Source organism: Oncorhynchus keta, chromosome 30, assembly GCF_023373465.1.
Source record: "Oncorhynchus keta strain PuntledgeMale-10-30-2019 chromosome 30, Oket_V2, whole genome shotgun sequence".
In the NCBI taxonomy this organism is placed as follows: Eukaryota; Metazoa; Chordata; class Actinopteri; order Salmoniformes; family Salmonidae; genus Oncorhynchus; species Oncorhynchus keta.
Window position 1 is genome coordinate 20,216,976 of NC_068450.1, and position 16,159 is coordinate 20,233,134.

At 44.3% G+C, this 16,159-nt stretch overlaps 1 protein-coding gene across 1 annotated transcript in view; it reads right to left on the bottom strand.

Annotated features, from left to right (window-relative positions):
- LOC118363274 (autophagy-related protein 2 homolog A-like) overlaps positions 1-16,159 on the bottom strand; it is a 59,953-nt gene that overhangs the window by 10,089 nt on the left and 33,705 nt on the right. The window contains exons 28-31 of the mRNA XM_035743961.2: positions 15,889-16,015; positions 15,482-15,708; positions 3,134-3,363; positions 2,854-2,989 (exon numbers count right to left, since the gene is read on the bottom strand). Coding sequence (XP_035599854.1) covers positions 2,854-2,989; positions 3,134-3,363; positions 15,482-15,708; positions 15,889-16,015 — 720 coding nt within the window. The remainder of the gene's footprint in view (positions 1-2,853; positions 2,990-3,133; positions 3,364-15,481; positions 15,709-15,888; positions 16,016-16,159) is intronic.

A 16,159-nucleotide genomic window follows, 5' to 3' on the forward strand; every position in this document is an offset into this window, starting at 1 on the left:
TCATCCTTACTGAAAAGCTCAGTGACCCTCAAGGTGGCACCGTCATCCTTACTGAAAAGCTCAGTGACCCTCAAGGTGGCACAGTCATCCTTACTGAAGAGCTCAGTGACCCTCAAGGTGGCACCGTCATCCTTACTGAAGAGCTCAGTGACCCTCAAGGTGGCACCGTCATCCTTACTGAAGAGCTCAGTGACCCTCAAGGTGGCACCGTCATCCTTACTGAAGAGCTCAGTGACCCTCAAGGTGGCACCGTCATCCTTACTGAAGAGCTCAGTGACCCTCAAGGTGGCACCGTCATCCTTACTGAAGAGCTCAGTGACCCTCAAGGTGGCACCGTCATCCTTACTGAAGAGCTCAGTGACCCTCAAGGTGGCACCGTCATAGAATGCAGGTGCTTCTACACCTGCATTGTTGCTGTTTGGGGTTTTAGGCTGGGTTTCTGTACAGCACTCTGAGATATCAGCTGATGTAGGAAGGGCTATATAAATACATTTCATTTGATGCCACTTTTCCAACAAGTCAGTTTCTCAAATTTCTGCCCTGCTAGATCTAACATGGTTAGTTAACCCCCAACCGCCACAACATGGTTAGTTAACCCCCAACCGCCACAACATGGTTGTTAACCCTCAACCACTACAACATGGTTAGTTAACCCTCAACCACTACAACATGGTTAGTTAACCCTCAACCACTACAACATGGTTAGTTAACCCTCAACCACTACAACATGGTTAGTTAACCCTCAACCACTACAACATGGTTAGTTAACCCCCAACCACTACAACATGGTTAGTTAACCCCCAACCACTACAACATGGTTAGTTAACCCCCAACCACTACAACATGGTTAGTTAACCCCCAACCACTACAACATGGTTAGTTAACCCCCAACCACTACAACATGGTTAGTTAACCCCAACCACTACAACATGGTTAGTTAACCCCCAACCACTACAACATGGTTAGTTAACCCCCAACCACTACAACATGGTTAGTTAACCCCCAACCACTACAACATGGTTAGTTAACCCCCAACCACTACAACATGGTTAGTTAACCCCCAACCACTACAACATGGTTAGTTAACCCCCAACCACTACAACATGGTTAGTTAACCCCAACCACTACAACATGGTTAGTTAACCCTCAACCACTACAACATGGTTAGTTAACCCTCAACCACTACAACATGGTTAGTTAACCCCAACCACTACAACATGGTTAGTTAACCCTCAACCACTACAACATGGTTAGTTAACCCCCAACCACAACATTGTTAGTTAACCCTCAACCACTACAACATGGTTAGTTAACCCCCAACCACTACAACATGGTTAGTTAACCCCCAACCACTACAACATGGTTAGTTAAACCACTACAACATGGTTAGTTAACCCCCAACCACTACAACATGGTTAGTTAACCCCCAACCACTACAACATGGTTAGTTAACCCTCAACCACTACAACATGGTTAGTTAACCCTCAACCACTACAACATGGTTAGTTAACCCCCAACCACTACAACATGGTTAGTTAACCCCCAACCACTACAACATGGTTAGTTAACCCCCAACCACTACAGTGGCATAAATCACCTCTGTCACATTCAGGTCTTATGTCTTTATTACCACACACTCAAAGTATGGTTAAAGGAAAACTCCACTCTAAAAAACATGTTGGTATTTGTTTCGTTAGTCCATTGTTTATATAGTCCCAAAATGTTTTGCATGTCGGCAATCAAGTTTAAGATTTATAATTTTCAGAATACAGAAATACAGCTGGTATGATGCCAAACACAGCATCATTCTGGCTGTATTTTTTAAGTTATCTACACTATATATACACACAAGTATGTGGACACCCCATCAAATGAGTGGATTCGGCTATTTGAGCCACACCTGTTGTTGACAGGTGTATAAAATCGTGCAGACAGCCATGCAATCTCCATACTCAAACATTGGCAGTAGAATGTCCTTACTGAAGAGCTCAGTGACTTAAACGTGGCACTGTCATAGGATGCAAGCTTTCCAACAAGTCAGTTCATCAAATTTTTTGCCCTGCTAGAACTGCCCAAATCAACTGTAAGTGCTGTTATTGTGAAGTGGAAATGTCTAGGAGCAACAACGGCTCAGCCGCGAAGTGGTAGGCCACATAAGCTCACAGAACACCATGCACAATGCTAAAGCTCCCCGCCATTGGATTCTGGAGCAGTGGAAATGCGTTCTCTGGAGTGATGAATCACGTTTGGACGAATCTGGGTTTGGTGAATGCCAGGGAAACACTACCTGCCTAAATGAATAGAGCCAACTGCAAAGTTTGGTGGAGGAGGAATAATAGTTTGGGGCTGTTTTTCATGGTTCAGCCTAGAACCCTTAGTTCCAGTGAAGGGAAATCTTAATGCTACAGCATACAATGACATTCAAGACGATTCTGTGCTTCCAACTTTGTGGCAACAGTTTGAGGCAGGTCCTTTCCTGTTTCAGCGTGACAATGCCCCCGTGAACAAAGTGAGGTCCGTACAGAAATGGTTTGCCGAGATCGGTGTGGAAGAACTTGACTGGCCTGCACAGAGCCCTGACCTCAATCCCAACAAACACATTTGGGATTAATTGTAACGCTGACTGCGAGCCAGGCCTAGTCGCCCAACATCAGTGCCCGACCTCACTAATGCTCATGGCTGAATGGAAGAAAGTCCCCGCAGCAATGTTCCAACATCTAGTGGAAAGCCTTCCCAGAAGAGTGGAGGCTGTTATAGCCCAACTTCATATTAATGCCCATGATTTTAGAATGAGATGTTCGATGAGCAGGTGTCTACATACTTTCGGTTATGTAGAGTACATACTCTCCCTACCTTGGTGAGCTGGATCTCCATGAGCAAGTTGTGTTGACGTCCACCGCCTCCAGCCCAGCGCCACGAGTTCTGAGGCCGGGACGGAGCAGTGGAGCGGGACGGGGATCCACGCATCCCAGAGGGGGCAGAGCGACCCCTAGAGAGCGAGAGGGTAGGGTAGGGGAGGAGAGGAGAGAGCGATAGAGAGGGAGGGAGAAAGGAGCTTGATGATCAGTAAGAGAGAAATCCTCCAAATTCAAGTGCCTGTTGCTGGGTTGTGTGTACATGTGTGCATAGGGACCTGTTTCCATGCGGAGTGTGTGTAGACATGGCCTTGCCCCCGAAGTCTCTCCCTCCGTATAGATGCCAGACAACAGACACCTCTCGTAGCACCACCCTGCTCTCAGGGACAGGGAAGTGGCTGGGGGCCCGCAGCAGGTCAGAGCTGCCCCGCGGCCGGGAGAAGTGGCCCTCCCTAAACCTGATAGGACCCTCAGCTAGCACGGTCACAAGAGGCTCCCCGTCTCTGGGCTGGGGAGGGGGTGAATTAATGAACAGGTTTAGTACTTAATGTCACAATTAAATTCCATGTGAACTACGACTAATAGGAACACTGGGACAGGAAGTTAAAAGTAAGATACAGAGGAAGGAAAAATATCAAATAAAAAGCAAGAGTAGAGAGAGTATAGAGAGAATATAGCCACACACCTATGCCACTCCTGCCCACCCCATGCACCCCACCCCCGCAAAGATGGCCTCAACATGGAAGCCACACATACGCCCAGGTAGTGAGCGGGCAAACAGTCCCAACCCCCACTCTCACACCCGCCCAAGCCAATGGCATGTACCAGATGCTCAGCAGGCTCTGCTCACACTTACTGGCCTGAGGCCAAACCACGACCAACAACATTGGACACTCTAAGGAACAAAAAGCCTTCACTATATTATCCTGGAATATCCAAGGTCATCTGCCTTTGGCCTAAAGAGCAGAAACCCGGACTTCAAAGAAAATCGGTAATACAGACATTGTCATCCTGCAAGAAACCTGGTATAGAGGAGACGGACCCACTGGTTGCCCTCTAGGTTACAGAGAGCTGGTAGTCCCATCCACCAAACTACCAGGTGTGAAACAGGGAAGGGACTCAGGGGGTATGCTAATTTGGAATAGAGCAGACCTAACTCACTCCGTTAAATTAATCAAAACAGGAACATTCTACATTTGGCTAGAAATTCAAAAGGAAATTATCCTAACAGAGAAAAATGTCCTCCTGTGTGCTACCTATATCCCCCCACTAGAATCCCCATATTTTAATGAAGACAGCTTCTCCATCCTGGAGGGGGAAATCAATCATTTCCAGGCCCAGGGACATGTACTAGTCTGTGGCGACCTAAATGCCAGAACCGGACAAGAACCTGACACCCTCAGCACACAGGGGGACAAACACCTGCCTGGAGGTGACAGCATTCCCTCCCACATATGCCCTGCAGGCACAACTATAACAAAACCAACAAAAACGGGTCACAACTCCTGCAGCTCTGTCGCACGCTGGGTATGTACATAGTCAACGGTAGGCTTCGAGGGGACTCCTATGGTAGGTACACCTATAGCTCATCTCTCGGCAGTAGTACTGTAGACTACTTTATCACTGACCTCAACCCAGAGTCTCTCAGAGCGTTCACAGTCAGCCCACTGACACCCCTATCAGACCACAGCAAAATCACAGTCTACTTAAACAGAGCAATACTCAATCATGAGGCATCAAAGCCAAAGGAACTGAGTAACATTAAGAAATGCTATAGATGGAAGGAATGCAGTTTGGAAACCTACCAAAAAACAATTAGGCAACAACAAATTCAATCCCTTTTAGACAATTTCCTGGGTAAAACGGTCCACTTTAATAGTGAAGGTGTAAACTTGGCAGTAGAAAATCTTAACAGTATATTTGACCTCTCAGCTTCCCTATCAAATCTAAAAATCTCAAATAGAAAACCGAAGAAAATTAACAATAATGACAAATGGTTTGATGAAGAATGCAAAAATTGAGAAACCTGTCCAACCAAAAACATAGAGACCCTGAAAACCTGAGTCTACGCCTTCACTATGGTGAATCACTAAAACAATACAGAAATACACTATGGAAAAAGAAGGAACAGCATGTCAGAAATCAGCTCAATGCAATTGAAGAATCCATAGACTCTAACCACTTCTGGGAAAATTGGAAAACACTAAACAAACAACAACACGAAGAATTATCTATCCAAAATGGAGATGTATGGATAAACCACTTCTCCAATCTTTTTGGCTCTATAACAAAGAATAAAGAGCAAAACATATACATGATCAAATACAGATCTTAGAATCAACTATTAAAGACCAGAACCCACTGGATTCTCCAATTACATTGAATGAGTTAAAGGACAAAATAAAAACCCTCCAACCCAAAAAGGCCTGTGGTGTTGATGGTATCCTCAATGAAATGATCAAATATACAGACAACAAATTCCAATTGGCTATACTAAAACTCTTTAACATCATACTTAGCTCTGGCATCTTCCCCAATATTTGGAACCAAGGACTGATCACCCCAATCCACAAAAGTGGAGACAAATTTGACCCCAATAACTACCATGGAATATGTGTCAACAGTAACCTTGAACATCCTCTGCATTATTATTAACAGCAGACTCGTACATTTCCTCAATGACAACAATGTACTGAGGAAATGTCAAATTGGCTTTTTACCAAATTACCGTACAACAGACCATGTATTCACCCTGCACACCCTAATTGACAACCAAACAAACCAAAACAAAGGCAAAGTCTTCTCATTCTTTGTTGATTTAAAAAAAGCCTTCGACTCAATCTGGCATGAGGGTCTCCTATACAAACTGATGGAAAGTGGTGTTGGGGGTAAAACATACGACATTATAAAATTCATGTACACAAACAACAAGTGTGCGGTTAAAATTGGCAAAAAAACACATTTCTTCACACAGGGTCGTGGGGTTAGACAGGGATGCAGCTTAAGCCCCACCCTCTTCAACATATATATCAACGAATTGACGCGGGCACTAGAAAAGTCTGCAGCACCCGGCCTCCCCCTGCTAGAATCCGAAGTAAAATGTCTGCTGTTTGCTGATGATCTGGTGCTTCTGTCACCAACCAAGGAGGGCCTACAGCAGCACCTAGATCTTATGCACAGATTCTGTCAGACCTGGGCCCTGACAGTAAATCTCAGTTAGACCAAAATAATGGTGTTCCAAAAAAGGTCCAGTCACCAGGACCACAAATACAAATTCCATCTAAACACTGTTGCCCTAGAGCACACAAAAAACTATACATACCTTGGCCTAAACATCAGCGCCACAGGTAACTTCCACAAAGCTGTGAACGATCTGAGAGACAAGGCAAGAAGGGCATTCTATGCCATCAAAAGAAACTTACATTTCAACATACCAATTAGGATTTGGCTAAAAATACTTGAATCAGTCATAGATCCCATTGCCCTTTATGGTTGTGAGGTCTGGGGTCCGCTCACCAACCAAGACTTCACAAAATGGGACAAACACCAAATTGAGACTCTGCACTCAGAATTCTGCAAAAATATCCTCCGTGTACAACGTAGAACACCAAATAATGCATGCAGAGCAGAATTAGGCCGATACCCACTAATTATCAAAATCCAGAAAAGAGCCGTTAAATTCTACAACCACCTAAAAGCAAGCGATTCACAAACCTTCCATAACAAAGCCATCACCTACAGAGAGATGAACCTGGAGAAGAGTCCCCTAAGCAAGCTGGTCCTGGGGCTCTGTTCACAAACACACCCTACAGAGCCCCAGGACAACAGCACAATTAGACCCAACCAAATCATGAGAAAACAAAAAGATAATTACTTTACACATTGGAAAGAATTAACAAAAAAACAGAGCAAACTAGAATGCTATTTGGCCCTACACAGAGAGTACACAGCGGCAGAATACCTGACCACTGTGACTGACCCAAAATTAAGGAAAGCTTTGACTATGTACAGACTCAGCGAGCATAGCCTTGCTATTGAGAAAGGCCGCCGTAGGCAGACATGGCTCTCAAGAGAAGACAGGCTATGTGCTCACTGCCCACAAAATGAGGTGGAAACTGAGCTGCACTTCCTAACCTCCTGCCCAATGTATGACCATATTAGAGAGACATATTTCCCTCAGATTACACAGATCCAAAGAATTCGAAAACAAATCCAATTTTGAAAAACTCCCATATCTACTGGGTGAAATTCCAGTGTGCCATCACAGCAGCAAGATTTGTGACCTGTTGCCACGAGAAAAGGGCAACCAGTGAAGAACAAACACCATTGTAAATACAACCCATATTTATGCTTATTTATTTTATCTTGTGTCCTTTAACCATTTGTACATTGTTAAAACACTAATATATATATATATATATATATATATATATATATATATATAATATGACATTTGTAATGTCTTTACTGTTTTGAAACTTCTGTATGTGTAATGTTTACTGTTAATTTTTGTTGTTTTTCACTTTATATATTCACTTTGTATGTTGTCTACCTCACTTGCTTTGGCAATGTTAACGCATGTTTCCCATGCCAATAAAGCCCTTGAATTGAATTGAATATAGAAAGAGTATAAAGAGGGTATAGAGAGAGTATAAAGAAAGAGAGCGAGTATAGAGAGTAGAGAGAGTGTAGAGAGGTAGAGGGGGAGAGTATATTAAGAGTGTAGGAGAGTGTAGAGAAAGTATAGAGAGAGTAGAGAAAGAGTACAAAGAAAGAGTAGAGGGAAGGTATTAGGAGAGAGTGTAGAGAGTATAGAGGGAGAGTGCATATAAAAAAAGAGCAGAGGGAGATAGTTTGCAGAAATCTGTCGTTCTGCCCCTGAACAGGCAGTTAACCCACTGTTCCTAGGCCGTCATTGAAAATAAGAATTTGTTCTTAACTAACTTGCCTAGTTAAATAAAGGTAAAATAAAAAAAATAGAGTATATACAGTATCAGTCAAAAGTTTGGACACACCTACTTATTCAATGGTTTATTTTTGACTATTTTCTACAAAATGTTCAGCACCCTGTCTTTCAAAGATAATTAGTAAAAATCCAAATAATTTCACAGATCTTCATTGTAAAGGGTTTAAACACAGTTTCCCATGCTTGTTCAATGAACCATAAACAATTAATGAACATGCACCTGTGGAACGGTCGTTAAGACACTAACAGCTTACAGACGGTAGGCAATTAAGGTCACAGTTATGAAAACTTAGGACACTAAAGAGACCTTTCTACTGACTCTCAAAAACACCAAAAGAAAGATGCCAAGGGTCCCTGCTCATCTGCGTGAATGTGCCTTAGGCATGAGGACTGCAGATGTGGCCAGGACAATAAATTGCAATGTCTGTACTGTGAGACGCCTAAGACGGCTCTACAGGGAGACAGGATGATCAGCTCTCCATCCTCGCAGTGGCAGACCACGTGTAACAACACCTGCACAGGATCGGTACATCCGAACATCACACCTGCGGGACAGGTACAGGATAGCAACAACTACCCAAGTTACACCAGGAATACACAATCCCTCCATCAGTGCTCAGATTGTCCGCAATAGGCTGAGAGAGGCTGGACTGAGGGCTTGTAGGCCTGTTGTAAGGCAGGTCCTCATCAGACAACACTAGTAACAACGTGGCCTATGGGCACAAACCCACCGTCGCTGGACCAGACAGGACTGGCAAGTCGCTGTTTTGTCTCACAAGGGGCGATGGTCAGATTTGCGTTTATCGTCGAAGGAATGAGGCCTGTACTCTGGAGCGGGATTGATTTGGAGATGGAGGGTACGTCATGGTCTGGGACTGTGTGTCACACCGTCATCAGACTGAGCTTGTTGTCATTGCCGGCAATCTTAAAACTGTGCGTTACAGGAAAGACATCCTCCCCCCTCATGTGGTACCTTTCCTGCGGGTTCATCTTGACATGACCCTCCAGCATGACAATGCCACCAGCCATACTGCTCTTTCTGTGTGTGATTTCCTGCAAGACAGGAATATCAGTGTTCCGTCATGGCCAGCGAAAAGCCCGGATCGAAATCCCATTGAGCACGTCTGGGAACTGTTGGATCGAAGGGTGAGGGCTAGGGCCATTCCCCCCCAGAAATGTCTGGGAACTAGTAGGTGCCTTGGTGGAAGAGTGGGGTATGTTTATTCCATGTGTAACTCAGAGTTACACATGGAGTGGGGTATATATATATACATACAGTCAATAATACAGTAGAACAAAAGAAAACAAAAAAAGTCTATATACAGTGAGTGAAAATGAGGTAAGGGAGTTAAGGCAATAAAAAAGTAATTACAATATAGCAATTAAACACTGGAATGGTAGATGTGCAGAAGATGAATGTGCAAGTAGAGATACTGGAGTGCAAAGGAGCAAGATAAATAAATACAGTATGGGGATGCGATAGGTAGATAGATGGGCTGTTTACAGATGGGCTATGTACAGGTGCAGTGATCTGTGAGCTGCTCTGACAGCTGATGCTTAAAGCTAGTGAGGGAGATATGAGTCTCCAGCTTCAGAGATTTTTGCAGTTCGTTCCAGTCATTGGCAGCAGAGAACTAGAAGGAAAGACGACCAAAGAGGAGTTGGCTTTGGGGGTGACCAGTTAAATATACCTGCTGGAGCACGTGCTACGGGTGGGTGCTGCTATGGTGACCAGTAAGCTGAGATAAGGCAGGGATTTACCTAGCAGAGACTTATAGATGACCTGGAGCCAGTGGGTTTGGCGACGAGTATGACGCGAGGGCCAACCAACGAGAGCGTACAGGTCGCAATGGTGGGTAGTGTATGGGGCTTTGGTGACAAATGGATGGCACTGTGATAGACTGCATCCAGTCTGTTGAGTAGAGTGTGGTAGGCTATTTTATAGATGAGGCAGTTATCGGTTGAATAGCATGCATTTAGTTGTACTTGCATTTAAGATCAGTTGGAGGCCACGGAAGGAGAGTTGTATGGCATTGAAGCTAGTCTGGAGGTTAGTTAACACAGGGTCCAGAGAGGGGCCAGAAGTATACAGAATGGTGTAGTCTGCGTAGAGGTGTATCAGAGAAAGTCTGCCAATAAGAATGTGGTGATTGACAGAGTCGAAAGCCTTGGCCAGGTCGATGAATACGGCTGCACAGTAATGTCTCTTATCGATGGCGGTTATGATGTCGATTAGGACCTTGAGCATGGCTGAGGTGCACCCATGACCAGTTCTGAAACCAGATTGCATAGCGGAGAAGGTACGGTGGGATTCGAAATGGTCGGTAATCTGTTTGTTAACTTGGCTTTCGAAGACCTTAGAAAAACAGGGTGGGATAGATATAGGTCTGTAGCAGTTTGGGTCTAGAGTCACCCCCTTTGAAGAGGGGGATGACCGTGGCAGCTTTCCAATCTTTGGGAATCTCAGACGATATGAAAGAGGTTGAACAGGCTAATAATAGGGGTTGCAACAATTTCTGCAGATAATTTTAGAAAGAGAGGGTCCAGATTGTCTAGCCCGGCTCATTTGTAGAGGTACAGATTTTGCAGCTCTTTCAGAACATCAGCTATCTGGATTTGGGTGAAGGAGAAATGGTGGGGGCTTTGGCGGGTTGCTGTGGAGGGTGCCGGGCAGTTGACCGGGGTAGGGGTGGCCAGGTGGAAAGCATGGCCAGTCGTAGAGAAATGCTTATTGAAATTCTCAATTTTTGTGGATTTATTGGTGGTGACAGTGTTTCCTAGCCTCAGAGCAGTGGGCAGCTGGGAGGAGGTGCTCTTATTCTCCATGGACTTTAGTGTCCCAGAACTTTTTCGAGTTAGTACTACAGGATGCAAATTTGTTTGAAAAAGCTAGCCTAAGCTTTCCTAACTGCCCCTGTATATATGTTCCTCACTTCCCTGAAAAGTTGCATATCTCAGGGGCTATTCGATGCGAATGCAGAACGCCACAGGATGTTTTTGTGCTGGTCAAGGGCAGACAGGTCTGGAGTGAACCAAGGACTATATCTGTTCCTAGTTCTACATTTTTTTTAATGGGGCATGCTTATTTATTTAAGATGGTGAGGAAGGCACTTTTAAAGAATAGCCAGGCATCATCTACTGACAGGATGAGGTCAATGTCATTCCAGGATACCCCAGCCAGGTGGATTAGAAAGGCCTGCTCGCAGAAGTGTTTTAGGGAGCATTTGACAGTGATGAGGGTAAGTGTAACCGATGTGAAATGGCTAGCTAGCGGTGGTGCACGCTAATAGCATTTCAATCGGTGACGTCACATGCTCTGAGACCTTGAAGTAGTGGTTCCCCCTGTTCTGCAAGGGCCGCGGCTTTTGTGGAGCGATGGGTAACAATGCTTCGTGGGTGACTGTTGTCTGTGTGCAGAGGTTTCCTGGTTCGAGCCCAGGTAGGGGCGAGGGGACGGACTAAAGTTATAAAGTGATCGCTGAGATGTTGATTGAAAACAGCAGATGTGTATTTGGAGGGCGAGTTAGTCAGGATGACATGTGTTTACGGATTTGGCCAGTGTTGTTTACGGATTTGGAGTTGTACCTGGTAGGTTCATTGATAATTTGTGTGAGATTGAGGTCATCAAACTTGGATTGTAGGATGGCCGGGGTGTTAACCATGTCCCAGTTTAGGTCATCTAGTAGCACGAGCTCAGAAGATAGATGGGGGGCAATCAATTCACATATGGTATCGAGGGCACAGCTGGAGGCAGAGGGAGGTCTATAGCAAGCAGCAACAGTGAGAGACTTGTTTATGGAAAGGTGAATTTTTAGAAGTAGAAGCTCAAATTGTTTGGGTACAGACTTGGATAGTAAAACAGAACTCTGCAGGCTACCTTTGCAGTAGATAGAACTGCCAAAGGGGGCGGTGTTGCAATCTTGGCAGAAAATGTTATAGTTAGCGATTTCAGGGTTTTTGGTGGTTTTCCTAAGCCAGGATTCAGACACAGCTAAGACATCCGGGTTGGCAGAGTGTGCTAAAGCAGTGAGTAATACAAACTTAGGGAGTAGGCTTCTAATGTTAACATGCATGAAACCAAGGCTTTTACGGTTACAGAAGTCAACAAATGGGAGCACCTGGGGAGTGGGAGTGGAGCTAGGCACTGCAGGACCTGGATTAACCTCTACATCACCAGAGTAACAGAGGAGAACTGGCCGTCTAGCATGTTTGGAACAGAGGGTAAAAGGAGCAGGTTTCTGGGCACGATAGCATAGATTCAAGGCATAGTGTACAGACAAAGGTAAGGTGGGATGTGAGTACATTGGAGGTAAACCTAGACATTGAGTAATGATGAGAGAGATATAGTCTCTAGAGACGTTTAAACCAGTTGATGTCATCGCATATGTAGGAGGTGGAACAACATGGTTGGGCATATTGAGCAGGGCTAGAGACTCTACAGGGAAATAAGACAGTAATCACTAACCAGGACAGTAATGGACAAGGCATATTGATATTAGAGAGAGGCATGCGTAACCAAGTGAACATATGGGTCCAGTGAGTGGTTGGGCTGACTGAGGACACGGCGATTCAGACAGTTAGCAGGCCGATGCGAACATGCTAACAATTAGTAGGCCGGGGCTAAAGAAGCGAGCAGTTAGCAGACCGGGGCAGGCAAGCTAGCAGTTAGCAGACCGGGGCAGGCAAGCTAGCAGTTAGCAGACCGGGGCAGGCAAGCTAGCAGTTAGCAGACCGGGGCAGGCAAGCTAGCAGTTAGCAGACCGGGGCAGGCAAGCTAGCAGTTAGCAGACCGTGGCTAGCAAGTTAGCCTTTGCGGGACGTCGCGATGGGGGTAAGTCTGTTTTTGCCTCTTCGTGCAGTGACGGCGATAGACCAGTCGTGGATTAGTGGGGTTCCAAGTAGCTCTAAGTAGCTAGCAGGCCTAGCAGGTTAGCAGAATGGGCCTTCAGCGGGCGTCGCGCCTGAGGGGCCTGTTGGAATCCTCAGGCAGATTATGTTGGTATTCCAGTCGTAGAGGATCGGCGGGGTTCCGTGCCCCATACCGGCAGTAGAAGGGGTCCGGATATTGTAGCCCAGGAATGGGCTTCGGTGGTAGTACAGGAGCCCTGGCCGGGCTAGCTTCAGGCTAATTGGTGCTTGCTCCGGAGTGGGTCAGCCGGGATTGCGGTTAGCTAGTTGCGAAGATCCAGATGAAAATGTTCAGAGTTTGCGGTAGGAATCCGGGATATGGGGAGAAATAGGTCCGTTATGCCCTGGTTTGAGTCACATTGTTCGAACTGGCGAGAGCTTTCCGAGCAAAAGGTTAGCTAATGACCGCTAGCAATGGTTTTCTAACTGATAGCTGGTAGGTAGTTAGCTGGCTAGCTTCAGTTGAAGGATTCCAGATCCTTAGTAAATATAAATACTTTAGAAAAAAGCAGATCCACGCCACATTGGGTGAGGCGGGTTGCAGGAGAGTATTTAGAAGTTGGTTTTATTTCATTTAAATATTTTTTTAAAGATATGCGAAGAAAAATATGTATAAAGATATATACAAGGGACAGGACAAAGACGCCTGACTGCTACACCATCTTGGAAGAATGGTACTCTGAAGTATACATTCTAACCACAAAAGACTTCAGGGAAGCAGAGAGAGAGATGCGCAGATTAACTTTCCAACAGAAAGACGGACGATTCCAGAGATCACGACGACACACTGGGCGTAAATATATATTGATTGCAATTATTCCCAAATGAGTTAGCGTTCATGTGCAAAGGATTAGAATTTAAATTAATATAATTATCAACTGTGTAGTGACTGGAATTGTCTTTCGCACCCTTCTCAGTCCACACCCACTTCACTTTGTCCACCAAGCCATTATAATCGGCTTAGCCCACTAGGGAACCTCTCCTATCATTTCCTTGTAACCATATCTACTGTTTGTTTGTTTATGCATTTCTGTCATAATTTAGTTAGTTAGTAAATAAATGATTAAGACAATTGGTGTATGGATGATTCATAGTAAAGGCTGGGTTCGTGCAGATAACCAACCATTTACGACGTTTGGAATGAGACTAACGTGAGGTAAAGAATAATAATTAATTAGAAGACTAATTGATCAGATATTAAAATATCTGAAGAGTTATATTAGGAAAATTATAACTTTGTAATCTGAAGATTTTCCTTGGTGCCCCAACTTCCTAGTTAATTACATGATTAGTTTAATCACGTAATAATGAGAATTGATTTGATAAAATAACAGTCATCAAATTAATGATGCCAAAGACATGACATTAAATACACTTAATTAGTATTTGGTAGCATTGCCTTTAAATTGTTTAACTTGGGTCAAACGTTCTTGGTAGCCTTCCACAAGCTTCCCACAATACGTTGGGTGAATTTTGTCCCATTCCTCCTGACAGAGCTGGTGTAACAGAGTCCGGTTTGTAGGCCTCCTTGCTCACACACACTTTTTCAGTTCTGCCAACAAATGTTCAATAGGATTGAGGTCAGGGCTTTTTTTGTGGCCACTCCAATACCTTGAATTTGTTGTCGTTAAGAAATTTTGACAACTTTGGAAGTATGCTTGGGGTCATTGTCCATCTGGAAGACCTATTTGCGACCAAGCTTTAACTTCCTGACTGATGTCTTGAGATGTTGCTTCAATATATCCACATCATTTTACTCCTTCATGATGCCATATATTTTGTAAAGTGCACCAGTCCCTCCTGCAGCAAAGCACTGCCACAACATGATGCTGCCACCTCTGTGCCTCACGGTTGGGATGGTGTCCTTCGGCTTGCAATCCTCCCACTTTTTTCCTCCAAACATAACGATAATCATTATTGCCGAATAGTTCTATTTTTGTTTCATCAGACCAGAGGACATCTCTCCAAAAAGTACAATCTTTGTCCCCATGTGCAATTGCAAACCGTAGTCTGGCTTTTTTATGGCAGTTTTGGAGCAGTGTCTTCTTCCTTGCTGAGCGGCCTTTCAGGTTATGTCGAAATAGGACTCATTTTACTGTGGATATAGAAACGTTTGTACCGGTTTCCTTCAGCATTTTCACAAGGTCCTTTGCTGTTGTTCTAGGATTGATTTGCACTTTTCGCACCAAAGTACATTCATTTCTAGGAGACAGAACGTGATATGACGGCTGTGTGGTCCCATGGTGTTTACACTTGCATACTATTGTTTGTACAGATGTACGTGGTACCCTTCAGGTGTTTGGAAATTGCTTCCAAGGATGAACCAGACTTGTGGAGTTCTACAATTTTTTTTCCTGAGGTCTTGGCTGATTTCTTTGGATTTTCCCATGATGTCAAGCAAAGAGGCACTGGGATTGAAGGTAGGCCTGGAAATACATTCACAGGTACACCTCCAATTGACTCAAATGATGTAAATTAGCAGAAGCTTCCAAAGCCATGACATAATTTTCTGGAATTGTCCAAGCTGTTTAAAGGCACAGTCAACTTAGTGTATGTATGTAAACTTCTGACCCACTGGAATTGTGATACAGTGAATTTTAAGTGAAATAATCTGTCTGTAAACAATTGTTGTTGAGATATATATATATATATATATAGTATAGAGAGTAGAACGAGAGAGTACAGAGCAAGAGTACAGAGCGTAGAGAGAGAGAAAGTATAGAGACATAATGAAATAAAGAAACAGACTCACAGGTATACCCATCCCAGGAGCCTCTAGGATACAGAAGTCCTCGTTGTCCTCTGAACCATCAGAGCCCTCCTCCGACATCATATCCACCTGCACCTCAGTGGCTGTCGCTACCAGTCTGTCAAGCTTTGACTCCTCCCCCTCAATGACAACTGGTGGGCGGAGCTTAGGGTCCTCCCCAGGAAACAGGTAGACTGAAACAGGTGAGCCCCGTGGGACAGTAGGAGACCCTAGACATAGAAATGTTCATTTAGAAGACTCCATTTTTACAGTGAAAAGTAATATGCACTAGAAATAGGAAACACACACACAGGAATAGCTAATGGCATCCATTTCATCTATCAAATGTACAGAAGAGATTTATAATTGGAGATATTGAACTACACTATCATTTAATACCCCCGTTTTACCTGAGTCCATATCCTCATCTGGATGGCTCCTCTCTGTGTCAATCAAAGCATCAAGGAGATCATACTGGTTGATCTCAGCAGTCTCAGCTGGAAGGCAGGGTGGCAAGGAGGCAGGACTTTCTGACAACTAAAACAAGTCACATATAGACAGAAAACAGATAGTTGAGAGGTTCAGATAGGCTCCTTTCCAGTTGTTCTCACACAACGTTTATCTAAACAAACATACAACATCTGTTCCAGACCTTAAAGAAGGTAATATTATACTAGTTTA